At 39.0% G+C, this 15,509-nt stretch overlaps 1 protein-coding gene across 3 annotated transcripts in view; it reads right to left on the bottom strand.

Annotated features, from left to right (window-relative positions):
* The window catches only part of PTPRN2 (protein tyrosine phosphatase receptor type N2), a 753,919-nt gene that overhangs the window by 472,381 nt on the left and 266,029 nt on the right, over nt 1–15,509 (bottom strand). For all 3 annotated transcript variants that reach the window (XM_087946244.1, XM_087946246.1, XM_087946245.1), the window contains one exon: nt 1,138–1,224. In XM_087946244.1, coding sequence (XP_087802370.1) covers nt 1,138–1,224 — 87 coding nt within the window. The remainder of the gene's footprint in view (nt 1–1,137; nt 1,225–15,509) is intronic.

Here is a 15,509-nt window from a genome sequence, read left to right on the forward strand (position 1 = left end):
CACACTAATAACTAGAGCATACAAAACATTTGCTAGACCAATACTTGAATACAGCTCATCAATCTGGAACCCACATTATGTATTTGATATCAATACAGTTGAGAAAGTCCAGAAATATTTCACAAGAAGAGTTCTCCAGTCCTCTACTCATTGCAGAATACCTTATGCCACCAGACTCGAAAATCTAGACCTAGAAAACTTAGAACTACGCCGCCTTCGGTCCAATTTAAGTATAGTATATAAAATCATACATTGCAATGTCCTACCTGTCAATGAATACTTCAGCTTCAACCATAACAACACAAGAGCAAACAATAGATACAAACTCAAGGTTAATCGCACCAAACTTGACTGCAGGAAATACGACTTCAGCAACAGAGTGGTCAATGTCTGGAATACTCTACCTGACTATGGTTTCTTCCCCAAACCCCAAAAACTTTAACCTTAGACTGACCTCACCCCTTTCCTAAAAGGTCTATAGGTGGCCTGCATAAGCGCACCAACGTGCCTACCGTCCCTGTCCTATTGTTTCTTTTATTTCTTTATTTTTCTTATATGTATCCATAACTATGTTTTTACTTATACCTATTGTCTTGTAAGCTATTGACAAAAATAAATAAATAAATATATATATCAAGTAAAAATGAACAATACTCATTATTCTGATACATTTTGGCCAATATCCTAGAAATTCAAGCAAAGCCAATTCCAAGAGTGCTCACATAATTTAAAGCAATTAGGACCTTTAATATACTACAGTATTTTGCAAACCAACGTATTACTGCCCATATCCCACCAAATAGAGGGAACATACAATATACTGACTTTATGTATACTTTATGTATACCCTGCCCCTGAATTAAACTTTTTGCATGTTGTAGCTCTCATGGGTAAATCTGTAAGGTTGAATGCATTCTTGAACCAACTGCCAGTGACTTGATTGAATAATCCTCACATGTGTTTTTTTTCCTCTTTTACATCATTTTTAATGTGACAAGCCATCTCAAGACAATAGAATCACTGAGGCAGTTGTACTTTGGTTTGTTTTTTGGCTGTCACATCATAGAACAAATTCCAATATTGATGTAGAAATTTAGGAAAAGGAGACATTAAGAAAAAGATTTCTACTGCACATACTTGATATCAGCAAATGCTGTCATCTGGAGCTTCAGAAGACCAGCAACTTCCTTTATTAAGTCCAAACCTTTTTCTTCACTCAGAGGGCTGTTGAAAAGAAGCAAGAAAATAGCATTACAAAAATGGATCTCATCAATACACGAGAGACTAAAAATCCCCAAAGATGTATCACCTTAGCCTGTTAGGTAGGTTGAAAGGCGATGCTTACAGTATTCCTGTCACATAGTGATTGCAATATCAAGGGAAATGGGATCAGGTGCTTCCCCAGGCATGATGAATCACCTGAATTTTCCAGCAATAAGACAAACAATAAGGTGTAAATGGAATTGTTAGGAAGTGTAATGGGTCCAATGATGCAGGGACCAGTTCATCTTGGTCCTCAATAAAAAAAATGTAATGTGGTTTAAAAAGAAAGAGAGGAGAAGGAGAGAAACAATGTAAGAGAAAAATGGCAAGATGAAGCTAGTGACAAACAATGGAGGCCAATTGCAAGCCTCCATCAAATCGAGGAGGAAAAATCTACCTCCCCATTCATTAGTTGCTAAATGAATTCTTGCCATGCAAATGAAAAAATCGTTATAAATTCAAGAATTAAAAAATGAAAACTAGTACACCATCCTGCAGGCAATAATTGAAGAGAAGACATACATCTGGTGATTTGCAAAGATCTTGTGTTCAGACTTTTCTGAATATTTTATTTTATTTTTAACAGGACGATGGGATAGCAATATGTTGTCTCCAACATTTTAAATCAGCTAGGATTGCAGTACATTTGTATAATTCCAGCAACTAAGAAAATAGGGTATTCAAAACAGATGTATGAAATAATATAGCCTTTTCCACCCTCATACACATCTCAGTATAGAAATGTTCATGTTATATTACAAAATGATATTTGTAACAACAGTAGTTTAAATTAAGGAGGGGAGAAAAATTACGCTCGAAGAAAGATACTTCCATTTTTCCTCCTTCAGTCTTGTGCCTTAGAAATATGTTGACCATATATTTGGATAAGAATGCAAGATATGGCAAATAGCAATATTATTACTGTCTGCCATCCAAAATCACTCTAATAGTAAATAGAGTGGCACACTAAATAAATACATAAACAAGCAAATATAAATAAATAATATATACTGTTAAGCAAGGCAGATGATCTGAATGCAGCTCTCCTGAAGCATATGATTCTCACCCACTTTCTGGGTGTTACCATAAAAGAGGACCTGACCTGATGTGCTCACATTGCAGTACTGGACAAAAGGGCCCGGCAGAGATTATACTACCTGAGACTTCACAGAAATCAACAATTGAATGAAAAACTGCTAGTGACCTTCTACCACTGCACCATAGAGAATATCTTAACTTACTGCACCTCTGTATGGTTTGCCAATTGCACAGTGGCAGATAGGAAAGCTCTCCAGAGGGTTAATGTCATTGCCCAGAGGATAATTAGTTGCTCTTTCTCCTCTTTGGAAGATCTTTATAGCTCCCGCTGCCTTAAGAAAGTTCAAAACATTCTCAAAGATCCATCTCATCTTGGGTACCCCTTTTTTGAACTATTACCATCTGGCAGACAGTACAGGATAATAAAAACAAGGACAATTAGGCTGAAAAACAGCTTCTATTCCAGGGCAGTAGCTCTTTTGAATTCTACTGTATAGTGCAATATTAATGCAATATTGGGTTTTTAAATTCAATGTATAGCATATGAAGGATGTGTGTTTGTGTTTATTTTTATAGTCATAATGTACACTGGAGATGCTATTTAATTTCGTCGTATGAGATGCAATGACAATAAACTAAACTAAACTAAACTAAACTCAGGAATTAGGAGACAACTTGGGAAACCACAAAGGCCTTTCAACTGAGTTAAAAGTTAAAGTGTGCATGTATAGAAAAAGGTAGAGAGAGTATGGTCATCAAGAAACTGTCTGCAGTGAGGTGCTACCTCGTCACTATCTTCTCCACATCCCCTTTAAGGAGATGTAAATAGCTAATATCTGCAGGAAAAGAATCAAGCTCTATTACAGAAGAAACATGGAATCATAAGAAAAGTAACAACAAGAAGAACAGGCAAAAGTGCTTTTTTTTCCCATTTATGTGCTAAATAAAAGAAAAATTATAAAGAGACGATGGGGCAAAAAATAGAGTTTCTCTACCAAAGAGAATAATGTCCAAATGGGCCTATATAACACAAGAAAAAACAGGCAGCATCTGACTCTTATTGTCTTGTGTTAATTGTTAAGACAAGATAAGTCAGAATCTTGCAGTTATAATTTGAAGCTCCTTTCAGAAACTAATCTTTCAGAAACTGTCATCCCTTTGAGGCAAGGCATTTCCAGAAAATGATATTCCAGGGAAGCTACTTTATGGGCTGTTGGTTTGAACTCCAAGCTTGACAATTTGGTTGCAAACGTTTTGTCATCATTCGAAGAGACATTGTAATGCATTTTGAATTGTGCTAGATAAAGCTACTTTATCATTGTAGAATATTAATCTTAATCTTGTAGAATATTGATAAAGCCTTGAAAGCCTGTTCAAATCCATCAGTGTTCTATTTTTAAGGACCAAAAAAAAAAAGTTTGGGGTGTTTTGAGTGTGATTCTCACACTTCCTTCCCAAGGCCAGGGAACTACTTTTTTCTCTCACTTCCACTTCCCCCCTCAAGGCCAAAATTAAATTCTTGACAAAAATTATGAAGAAGAAACACAGCTAGAGAACCAGAAAAAGCAAATATATCTCCTGACTAGAGGAAAAGGGAAGAAGTGGGTAGATATAGATTGTTTACATAAAAATAGAATTATTATCAAAATTCTTATTGAAATAAATGATATCTATGGAGTCTCATTAAAATTAATCAATCAAGTCTATCAGTTTTTAATTATTGCAGTGCCAATATTGACCCATTTATTATTATAAGCAAGATGAATGCTATCTAAACAGTGAAGCATACAATTTGCATACTAGACAGAGAACTGATGCTCTTAATATGTAGTTTAAAGCGCTTTAATATATATAGTCCCTGAGGGCATGTCTATTTATATAATATTCTTTGCTTGGATTACAGGTATGACAAAAAAATCTTGATTTTTTTTCAAATATACATTTCCTATCAAAGAACCTAATAGACATTTGGCTTTATACAAATACATGATTCTCTGCAGGCTAGATTTAAATATATATTCTTTGACTTTATATAATTCAATTATTTTGCCATGTTTGGAAAAAAAAAAGAATTTTGGTATTTTCTTAAGGGAAAAAAATACAAAATCCTTCTTATTCATATAAAAAGCCACTGCTTTCTGGCTTTCACTGAATTGAAAGAACTATGGTACTTCTCAAAATACTGTGAAAGCAGGCTATTGCCATGACACCACAGCTTGTGTGTTAATTAGATCTTTCACTCCTGAGAACAGTGGTTCAAATCTGTGGGGATGACAGGTGTCAGAGATCAGAATAAGTTTTTTTAAAAAAAAAAAAAAGCCATGCACACATTCACACATAACAAAACACTGTGGTGTTATATTTATCCAAAGATGCAGGAAAAGTTGTACAATATGTTGTTGGCATTAACCGGACATCATTTGTATGCATAAAACTATATTTCTGCAGGCTACAAATCAAAATGAAGTGCTAAAATGAGATGTAAAAGAAGAATGGTAAGGGGATTCAAAGCCTTTGTGCTTACTTGCAACAAGGTTGAAAAACCCGTTCTGGAAGACAGAAAGGAACAATGACAACATTGACATTTCCTCAGCTTTAATTATTCTTATGGACATGAGTTAAGTACAAATGAATGACATGTAGGTGCATATTCACTCCGCAAAACACAACTCTTGGCTCTGTGGAAATCGTAAATGAAGATTATAGCTATTAGACTCTTGCTTTTGATGGCCAAATTCTCAAAAACAATGTTAGTTTATAGAAAGCATACAGAAATAATGCCCCCCAAATATCCCCTTTATATTATTTACTTGATTTATTTGCCACCCATTTCACCTCAAGGCAACTTCTGCCTAATTTGCAAGTTGTACGCTTCACTGATATTTGTCATTGTTATTCTGCCTAATTTCTGTGCTTGCCTAGTTTTTAGAATGAAGCTTATCAATGCATGATGCAACAAGGGATTTTGTTTCTCAATCAACTTGTCACAGTGCCCGAGGCTGAGTAGGGCTGAGAAGGAAGGATGGCCCAAGGTCATCCAGCTGTCTTCTGCGCCCAAGGGAAGAGTAGAAGCAAATCTGATCTGTTCCCTTTCCAAATTAAGCCACAATTTTAGCCCTCTGTTTCTATGACATGGTCCAGAAACAAGCAAAATATCATGCTGCTGCTGGAAATGGAATAACCAAATAATTTATGTGGCAGTTTATGAGTGACTCAAAAATGAATTATTTTCATCTTAGCAGGAAAGAGGAAAGCAATGGATCTTCACTGACACCACAAACAGAAATCACACTTTCCTCTCTACACAAGGAAATTGGGAAAATTCTACCGTGCTACACTTAAATTATACCAGCCATCATGCCAGAAAAAGCCAAAGGAACATTTCTACCTAAAACCATTTATTTTTTAAAAACATGAAATAAAAGAATAGAGAAGAAGCAGGTAATCAATTAAATGTTTTGTGGAAAGAACAAGCCTCTAACTTCAGCATTATAATCAGCAAAAGAGGAGGCTGGGTAGAACTCTTTGTGGTATACTACTCAGACATGGTGTATTTATGTTGGTGAAAGAGGGCAAAGGCCCAATGAACTACTGTAGTGTCAAAAAAGATATAGCACAATATGTATCAAGACACTGAAACTGAAATGTATTCTGAGTTTATTTGCCTCATGAAACATTAGTTATAGGTTTCTGTTTAAGGCTCATTTATATCCTTCCAAAAAGAAGTTTTTGCTACCTTCACAAATCAAGCACATGTATAATTTTTATTGTGCATTTCCTTTTCTTCCTTCAAGCAGTTCAGAGCAGCATCTTTTACTCAGAATTTATTTGAAGCATTTTAATGCACTCTTCTTTACATTTAGGCATCTCCAATAAAAAATATGCATAGGGTCCCATTTTATTTCCACGTCAACATTATGGCTAAGTGAGCCTGACAACTGGAGACTAACCCTGGAGCAAACAAAGAGGAAAGTGAGGATTTGAACCTTGTTTTAATCCCATGTTCACTGCACACAGCAGGATCTCATTACAAACACTGACTGATATTTCATATGAACAATTGTCATAGCAGCAAAGCTGATACTAAATATTATTTTTTGTTTTAATGGGAGGTATGAAGTGAAGTGCATGGGTTGATTTTGTGATCCAACAGAAATATTGTGATCAGTACAAAACCAGGTTTACCTGCAGGTGTCTGGAAGTCTGATGAGACTTTCCATGGTTGCCTCTCTCTGCATCAACCAAATATCTAAACCTCTTTCAGAAATCGTGTAATGTATATGAATAGAAACACAGATCCCAGATCCCATCAGCAGTAGGAAAGATCATTTACCCATTAGCATGACCACCAGGTGGTCATCTAAGAAGACAAGGGATACAGTCCATAATTCTCCAATCTATTGTATTATCACTGAATGTCAGGGAACTTATGTATCATTGTTTGGAGATGATTGCATAGCTGTTTCATTTATATACTCAGCAAATGTTTGTTCAGGCTAGAAGGTGCTCAAACAGCAAAGCATAGAACAGGAAGTTGGATCAACCAATCAACCTGCAAGATACACACCTCCACATAACATACAGTTGGGATTTGGGAGCTGTGCACATAGGCCCATCTGCAGCCATATGCAAAGTACATTTACCCATCATCCTTTTCATAATGCAAATATGTAGTGATGCCTACATGCAGTTGTGGATAACTCTAAATCAAGCTTTAGCTGGAGCAGTTGCTAGGGGCAAGCTAAGTACCCATCACAAATAGCCAATAAATAAATAGCATACAAATACACGATTGGGCAATGAAATGCAAAGAACCGGTAGCCATCTACTGTAAAACCAGGTAAGACTGTCTAAAACAATCTTACCAGGTTTTATAAAATAATCTTAAATGACTATTTTCTTAAAGTACAATTTTCTTTTTGCCCAGGAGTCATTATTGTGTAATTCAGTGTTTCTTTAGGAGAATAACACTCTTTGCACCACTCCATTATCTTATAATACATGTTCTCTATCACCAACAGTCAAAGTTAATCTCCAATAAAAATAGTGAAGACTGGGAAGCAATGCATACTAAGCTAACAATGCTGCATAGCTTCAATTGCCTTTCTTTTTCATATATTCAATCTACTCCAGTTAAAATAATAAAAACAGAAATGCAAAGTGCAACATATTATTTTTCTAATTTGTGTCAGAAGGAAACAATGGACAAAAGTAAATTCTTATACTTTGGGGCATAATTAAAAAATATCTGTAATGGAGTTCCAATATTATAATATTCTAACGAAAAGGTTTTCAAATTCTGCTTTCCACTTCAAATTCCATTTTATCTGTAACAACTTGTTTATGACACATGTACCCAGGTCAGAGATGGTACATCATTTAAATTATGTTTTACATAAAATAACTCCAAATAAGTTATTCTTTCTTACTGACTTTGTCATTGGACAAAAATAAATCATTACTGATATATGTTTCTGACATACCAACAGATGGGCTGTTCTGCTAAGAATCTCCAGTTGAGCATATTGGTCTTACATTTAGGCACTCCGACTCTCAACCTATTCAGGATCTTCCAAGTAGTGTGAGAGAAATCAGATCCTTCAGCCATATTGCCCTTTAACATTATTCCTTGCTCGACAGTCTCCTCCCTCTATCTTTTAATTTGTTCTTATGTACCTTTGAGAATATTTGCTCTTGCTATAAAGCTGTTCCTAGATCTGAGTCAACTGGCTTGGGGCATATATCTGCTCAGAGGACATCAAGGGTCTTTCTCTTGCTTAGTTCTCTCAGCGTTTGCTGCAACCTCTCTCATGATCTTAGCTGGTTCCAGTGAGGAGATATATTTTCTCAATTGATGTAGGTTTGAGACATCCTGTTACTAAACGTGCTGCTTCATTAATAGAGATATCAACTTGTTTTGCATATGCAGATATGCTCCACACTGGAGCAGCATATTCTGATGCAGAGAACTAAAAGCCAAAGCTGATGTGCACAATGTAGATAGATGAGATCCCCATTTGTAGTTTATCCATTTCCTAATGATATTGTTCCTTGAGTTGACTTTAGCCTTAGTGTTCGGGCATTGCTGTTTAAAGGAGAGAATCCTATTGAGGGTCACAACGAGGTACTTGGTACACTTTGGTATTGGCCAGTGCTATAGATGGTACCCTTGCCCTATAATATCCAACTCTCCTCTTCCATCTCGATTTCAGAGGTCTTTGGGTCTTTGGGTTGGGCTTTAAATGGTTTATACTGTAATCTTCTTCTAATTCTTCAGGCGCTACCATAAGTCCCATCTATCTCAACAAACATTGATCTTTATGCAGCCACTACTGTATTGTCCGCATAGATAAATAGACATGTGTTATTGGGACTGATTGATCATTCATATATATTTTATACAATACACTTCCTATGTCAGCTCATTCTTACTATTCAGCATCATATAAAATCTCCGGTTTTGGGGGAAGCTTCCAATGACCCTGATAAAGCCTACTATGCCCAGTGTTATTATTTAATTTGCATAGCAATATCCTATGTTTAACAGTGTCCTGTGTTACAGTTACATTGATGAAAGCCACTCCAATAATTAGCTTTCTTTTGAAACCATCCTCAATATATTGCATAAGGTTTAGGATTTGGCCACAATGTGACCTCCATGCTCTAAAACATGCTTGCTCCCTTATGATATTTTCAACAATAAATTTTGATATATGACTAAGAATCATCCATTCCAATGCCTTGTAGAGATGGCGGAGGAGTGATACTGTCAATAAGTTTTAGATTATTTTTGCCTTTGCTGGGATTCAGTTAGGCAGCAACTCTAGACTGCGTCCATAATTTTGGGATCTTAAAATCACCAATATAGTTGTTCATCAATTACAGAAGCCACTCAAGAGTACGGGGACTAAACTGTTTTATCAGTTCTGTTCTTATGTCATCAATACTTGCTGCTTTATTCATTTTCATAGTCTTTATAGTTTCCTCCAGCTCAAATACCACAAAGGGAGTATTTAATAGCCCCTTCTCTTCTTCTTTTGTTCAGATGGCTTGTTCCTGCACGTTTTTACATTGCATTTTTTCCATTCTTCAACAACAGGTTGGCTACTTGATCTGCTGTTACCTCGGTATGATTTTGCCGTGGTTGGGTTCTGTCTTCACCTAGATTTTCAAGGAATTTTCAAACTTGTCTGCTGTTCTGTTCCATGTCTATTTCTCAACTAACCCTGACTATTGCGATTTTCAATTATCAGCTACTGTTTGTATCAGCTCTTCTCAAACTTCAACTGTGTCTTCCCAGAAAGGGTCCTGATTATAAATCAATTATTATATTTATGCTTCTGGGTGTATAGTACTGTAGGCTACATAATTCAATACAAGAAAATGCAATGCAAGCAAAATGAGATCCTTCACATACGTAGAATTCCAGTTAAATATAAAAAAATGGCTATCAAACTAATTGTTAAATAAGTAGGTTGAGTCCCCTTGTTATACAGGACAAGCAGAAGCTGGTTATTCAGGAGTCTCCTCAGGGGAGACTTCTCAGGGGAGGACTTCTCCAAAAAATCAAGATGGCAGTCACATCCATGTGACTGAAGCTTGATTCCCCCCCTTTTTTACATGATTCACAACAGACATAAAAAGGGTGGGGATTCAATTGCATGATTGTGACCATCTTGACTTTTGACCCTCTTCATGAGGATATCTCTTAGTTCAGCCAACATATATTAATTTAACACAGATTCTTGCATTTAAGCAGAAGATTGGGGCTCAAAAAGCTAATGGAAAGATTATATGATTATATGTATAAAAGACAACCCTAATTGTGCTGCAAAAATCAGTATTATACAGCAGCAAATAATACACCTGTTCTGTATCTCTTTCGTACCATATAACAATTACATGATTTTTATAGCCCATTCCCCACCATCCAGTCAAGAGTTGAAGAAGCTTCTTAGATGAGAAGTAAAACATCTTCAGAGAAAAACCCGAAAGTCCAGTTGCCTCTTGAAAAAGCATCTTTGTGACAATCATGACCTGGATGACTGAGAATCTCCTTGACATATACCTTTGATATGATGAGCCATTCCTGGTTTATGGACATTCCAATGGGATAGATAGAACAAGTCATTTTAATATTGTTCAAATTCCATTCACATGGTGGAACTAAGACGCTGAGTGAGAACACTCTGTATGCTTTCCTGCCTCTCATGTTAGCAGCTAAATGCTTGCAACAGGTTTAGCCCCTCTGCCATGGGAAATAGTTACCTTCCAATCCATGGGTCTAAAAACAAACCCAAAGTAATACCAAATGTGAGTTTCAAGCTTTCCACCTTTCTTCCCTGGAAAGATAAACAATCAAAGGAGTAAACCAAACAACAGGAAGATAAAAAGCAAGGAAATTCAAATTACAGCAGAAGATTGAGCCATAAGGCACAACGTTCAAGTCAACTCCAACAGTGTTGTGAAGTGAATATGGAGTTAACTAAACTAAGTATTGTTGATATCAACCTACACCAAATCTTCATAGGCAATAAAAATGGTTGCTTTCACTCTCCTTGCTCAGAAGGCAGGTAGCTTCTCTGTGGTCCTTAAAAGCCAATGAATTGGCCAATCTGAAAGCCAATGAACAACAGCTGCATTTTGAGATTGTGCCACTAATCACAAGGGAAGAAGTTTGAAGCAAGATAATCAGGGAACAGGGGAAAAAGAAACAGAGATTCAGAAAGAGAATATCCTGAGGTAACAGAGCTGAAGTTATTAGAATATGAGAAAGCCAGAGGATATAGCAAAAGATCCTCAGGCACAACAGTCCTGTGGGAAAGAAGAAAGTTAGGACATGTTCTATTATGCCTGCAAGGAACTACCTCTGCTCTGCCAAGACTTTTTCCATAATTAGAAGCTTTAATTAGTTTGAAAATATAAGTCAAGATAGAAATTATATTAGAATAAGGATGGGGAACGCAATCTGATTTAATGGCCATATATCCCACCTCCTTTAGAAAGCTAGGTACCATTAGAAAATAAGACTTAACAGATGGTAGCCTCAGCCATTAAGTCACCTACTTTTTAATACAAAGGAAACATCACTTTACAGATCATCTTGCATGGAATAAAGTGTCATACAAAGGCATTTGCAAGAGGTTAAAAAAAGTTAAGAAAATAGTTATGACTGCATGATAGTTCCTTTCCATTTTTACATGAATGGCAACGCACAAGAAAAGGGGAAGAGTTTATGCTGTGGCCTCTCTCTTGACTTTTTTTATATAATAATCATTCCTAGTAATATTTATATTATGAAGCAGAGATGTCTTTTGCCAGACCAGTTCACTGAATGACGCATTTTCACATCATGAAGGAAATACTCTGACTCAAAAGGAAAGCTATATTTGGTCACTTCTTTACATATTTCAAACATTTTTTAATTTCTATACTTTTCTCATTTTCTAGGTGGAAGTGAATGTGCATAAAATCATCCCATCTTTCTTCTATATTTTTAAACTTAGTTTTAAAAATTTTTTAAATTCTATCTGATTATGTCTGATTATGTCCTTCAAGTTGGGCCAGAGCAAGAAAAAGAAGCAGAGGGTTTTTAGGAATTATACTTTATTATACTAATCAAAGTCAAGAGTTATTTTGAGTTTCTTTCTACTTTAATCTTTAGACTGTGTAATAGATTTTCCAAGACCCTCCTTAACAACTTCTTCTTCCCTTTCCCCCCCCTCCTTAATGGCTCTCTCATACCATCAACAAAGTCAATATAAAACCATCCTTATTCTAGTATTAAAAAATGAATTAATACTGGGTTTTCAAAGGTAAAAGAGAAGTCAAGAGTATGGGGGTTAGTACAGTTCAATAAACACAGAACATCTTGTCAAACACAGTAGTAAGTGTGATGGAATTAATCTTTCTGCAATTTTTGTCTGTGTAAATAAAGCAAATATTAATATCCAGGTACTACATAACACCTACTGAATTATGACAAAAGGGAAAAGATTAAGTGAGTCTTAAACAGTAATGAGAATAGGATTGTTCTCATTTCCCAATACACTTGTCAAATCTGTCTATTAAATTAATTCTATTTGATGAGGGACACTTTTGCCCAGTTACACCAATATCCATGATTATTAGTGCATGCCAGATCAGTTTCTGGTCCAGCAAGAACTAGACCCACTTCAGAGAAAATGTTTTGCACATCAGCTAAAAAGCAGGAATCAGATATAGCTTTTCTTCTTCATAGTGATTTCCTAAAACTAAACCTAGAGTGCCCAAAGGTAGCACATTACCTTCCTATGTCAGTTCAGCACAAGAAACTGATTTTCTATAACTGGGAGAAAAATATCAGAGTCACAGTTCTGACAAAAACTTTATGGCTATTCTGTTTTACATGAATTCAGCCTATCTAATTATGGATGAAAGTGTGAAACATTTTAATCAAATAATTATAATACTATTCCAACTCAAATAACCATGTCTGGAGCATCATACACTACTTAGTACTATCGACTAACTTATAAATAAAATTTGCTACAAAATGTTTTGTTTAAACAAGCAACATATGCCCTCCAATTTAATTTTTCAATAACTAAATATAATTGATATTGTTAAGAATGCTAGTCACCTAACAATTGGGTTGGCAATACATAAACCAGGATAGTCATTTAATACTGTTGTATCTTTAAGAGAATGCTATAATTATGATTGGCTGAAGTGCCTCCAACAGCCATAAGATGGAGCCAGAAACCTGGTTTGTTCTCTTCATTTCCCTATTGCCTTTTGCCTGATCGTCGTTCTGCTTGGATTGCTGTGAGTCTTGCAACTGTTCGCAAACTCCATTTACTGAACTTTGTTTATGATACTGGACTTCGTTTTTGGATTATCCCTGGACTGATTGTATTGAATACTACCTGCTTTAACCGTGTATGATTTGGACTGTTTGTTGGACTTTGTTTACCCATTTACAGGAAGTAAAACCTACCGTGTTTCTCCAACAATACGGCCTCCACCAATAGGAACGCCCAGCATGTTTTATCAGCATAAAATCAAATTAAGCCCATCCCCCCAAATTAAGGCCTATATTAAACATGCGAAATGGGGGGGGAATGGCGGGGGGCTTGCAGTTAGGAAGTACTTTTGTTGCATACCCGGATATGGTGCTGCCTGCGTTGACTTTGGTGTTGGTGGGGCACTTCATATCAGGAGACCTTCCTCCACCATTGCTTTCCCTTCTCCCTTGCTGCCGCGGTGTTTAGAGCAACACCGCGGCATTTGACGCAGCCACGCGCAGCCACGCGCAGCCAGCCAGGGCTCCTCCCTGCAACGACACCCTACTACCAATACGACAAAGCCTACCCTGCCCGAGAGGGCAACCCAACCCCATGTGGGGAGGCGACTCTCCCGGGGCCGCAGCACAGGATCGGCCCACCCCAGGAGAAGCACCCAGCCGCCATCCCTGCCTGGCGCTGGGCAAAGTGCAAAGAGCTTCACCTGGGATGCCCAGCGCAGCTGACAGGCGGGCCCTCCTGCCTGGCGGTGGAGCTCTCGCCAAGGCAGCGAGCGCCTCCCTGCTGGACCCTCTGCTCATCCCGTCAGGGCTGCGCCAGAGCCGTGCAGGCTGGGCAGAGCCAGGAAAGCAAGCCGCAGGTGCGTGCCTGCCTGCCAAGCGAAAGAGCCAGGCCGACCCAAACTTGGGTTCCTTCCCAAGTCCCTCCAGCCCGAATCTGAAGGGGCCACCGGGAGAGGCCGCCTGAGGCAGTGATAGCGCCCACCCATCCGTGGACAGGAAGCAAGGCGATGGCCTGCGCTGCATCTTCCTCCGAGTTGAGCCCCGCCGAGTCAGCGCCTCTGCCTGATGCCCATTCTGCTTCAGCGTTTGGAGCTGCTGGCACATTTGGAGATGTGTGGGGATGGGGACGGGCTGGGCGAGGGGTGGAAAGGACAGGCGGCTTCGGGCTCTCTCCGCTGGACAGGGAAGCAGCACTGCCATCACCTTGCCTCCCTGTCCACGGACAGGTGGGCACTATCACTGCCTCGGGCAGCCTCTCCCAGTGGCCCCTTCGGGTTTGTGCTGGAGGGACTTGGGAAGGAAGCCAAGCTCAGGTTGGCCCGGCTCTTTTGCTTGGCAGGCGGGCACACACCCATGGCTCACTTTCCTGGTTCTGCCCAGCCTGCACAGCTCTGGTGCAGCCGTGGCGGGATGAGCGGAGGGTCCAGTGGGGAGGCGCTTGCTGCCTTGGTGAGAGCTCTGCTGCCGGGAAGGAGGGCCCGCCTGTCAGCTGCACTGGGCATCCCAGGCGAAGCTCTTCATGCTCTGCCCGGCGCCAGGCAGGGATGGTGGCTGGGTGCTTCTCCCAAGGTGGGCCAATCCTGCGCTGCGGCCCCAGGAGATTCGCCTCCCCATGTGGGGTTGGGCTGCTCTCGGGCAAGGGAGTCTTTGTTGAAGTAGGGTGTCATTTTTAAAATAATTGGCTTTACCTTCGAAGGCAAAGGGAAGGCGGCGGCAGGAGCGCCTGAAGCCGAGTTTCTCCACCGGGCTCCAGTTGCAGGGAGGAACCCTGGCTGGCCGCACGTGGCTGTGCCAAATGCCACGGCATTGCTCTAAACGCCGTGGCAGCAAGGGAGAAGGGAAAGCAATGGTGGCGGAAGGTCTCCCGATACGAAGTGCCCCACCAACGCCGAGGTCAACATCCAAGCTGTCGCTGTCCGTCCACCCGAGGATGCAAGGGGGGGATTAAGTCACCCACCAAAAGACGGCCTAGCCGTTTTTTCGGGGGTCAAAAAAAAATAAGGCCTGGCCTTATTTTGTGAGAAACACAGTACATTTTACTATTCATTGTACCTGTATGCTGGTTGTGTGTTATTCCTCACCACTCTCACTACGTTTCCCTGAGTGCACTCATTCTCCTAATGGGGAATACCTCAACACTGGTTATGGGCCCAGTTCATACCAGACTCAGATAACTGAGAGTTAGTGTGAATACACAGTACCGTATACAGACAGCTGTTTATTGTTTAATTGTGGGTTACTGTCCTGGTAAAGATGGCACAAGACCCGTCAACAAGTCTATCACTGATATCCCCGTTGGATGGAACAAACTATGTTTCCTGGTCTATGAAGTGCAGTCTACTTCTGCGTAGGGAAGGGTTATGGGCTGCAGTTCAGGATCCACTGGATGTAAATGTTGGGATCCAAATATTGAGGATGATGC

Source organism: Notechis scutatus, chromosome Z (genome assembly GCF_049901735.1).
Source record: "Notechis scutatus isolate UNSWTSFEM ecotype Mainland chromosome Z, rNotScu1.2, whole genome shotgun sequence".
In the NCBI taxonomy this organism is placed as follows: domain Eukaryota; kingdom Metazoa; phylum Chordata; class Lepidosauria; order Squamata; family Elapidae; genus Notechis; species Notechis scutatus.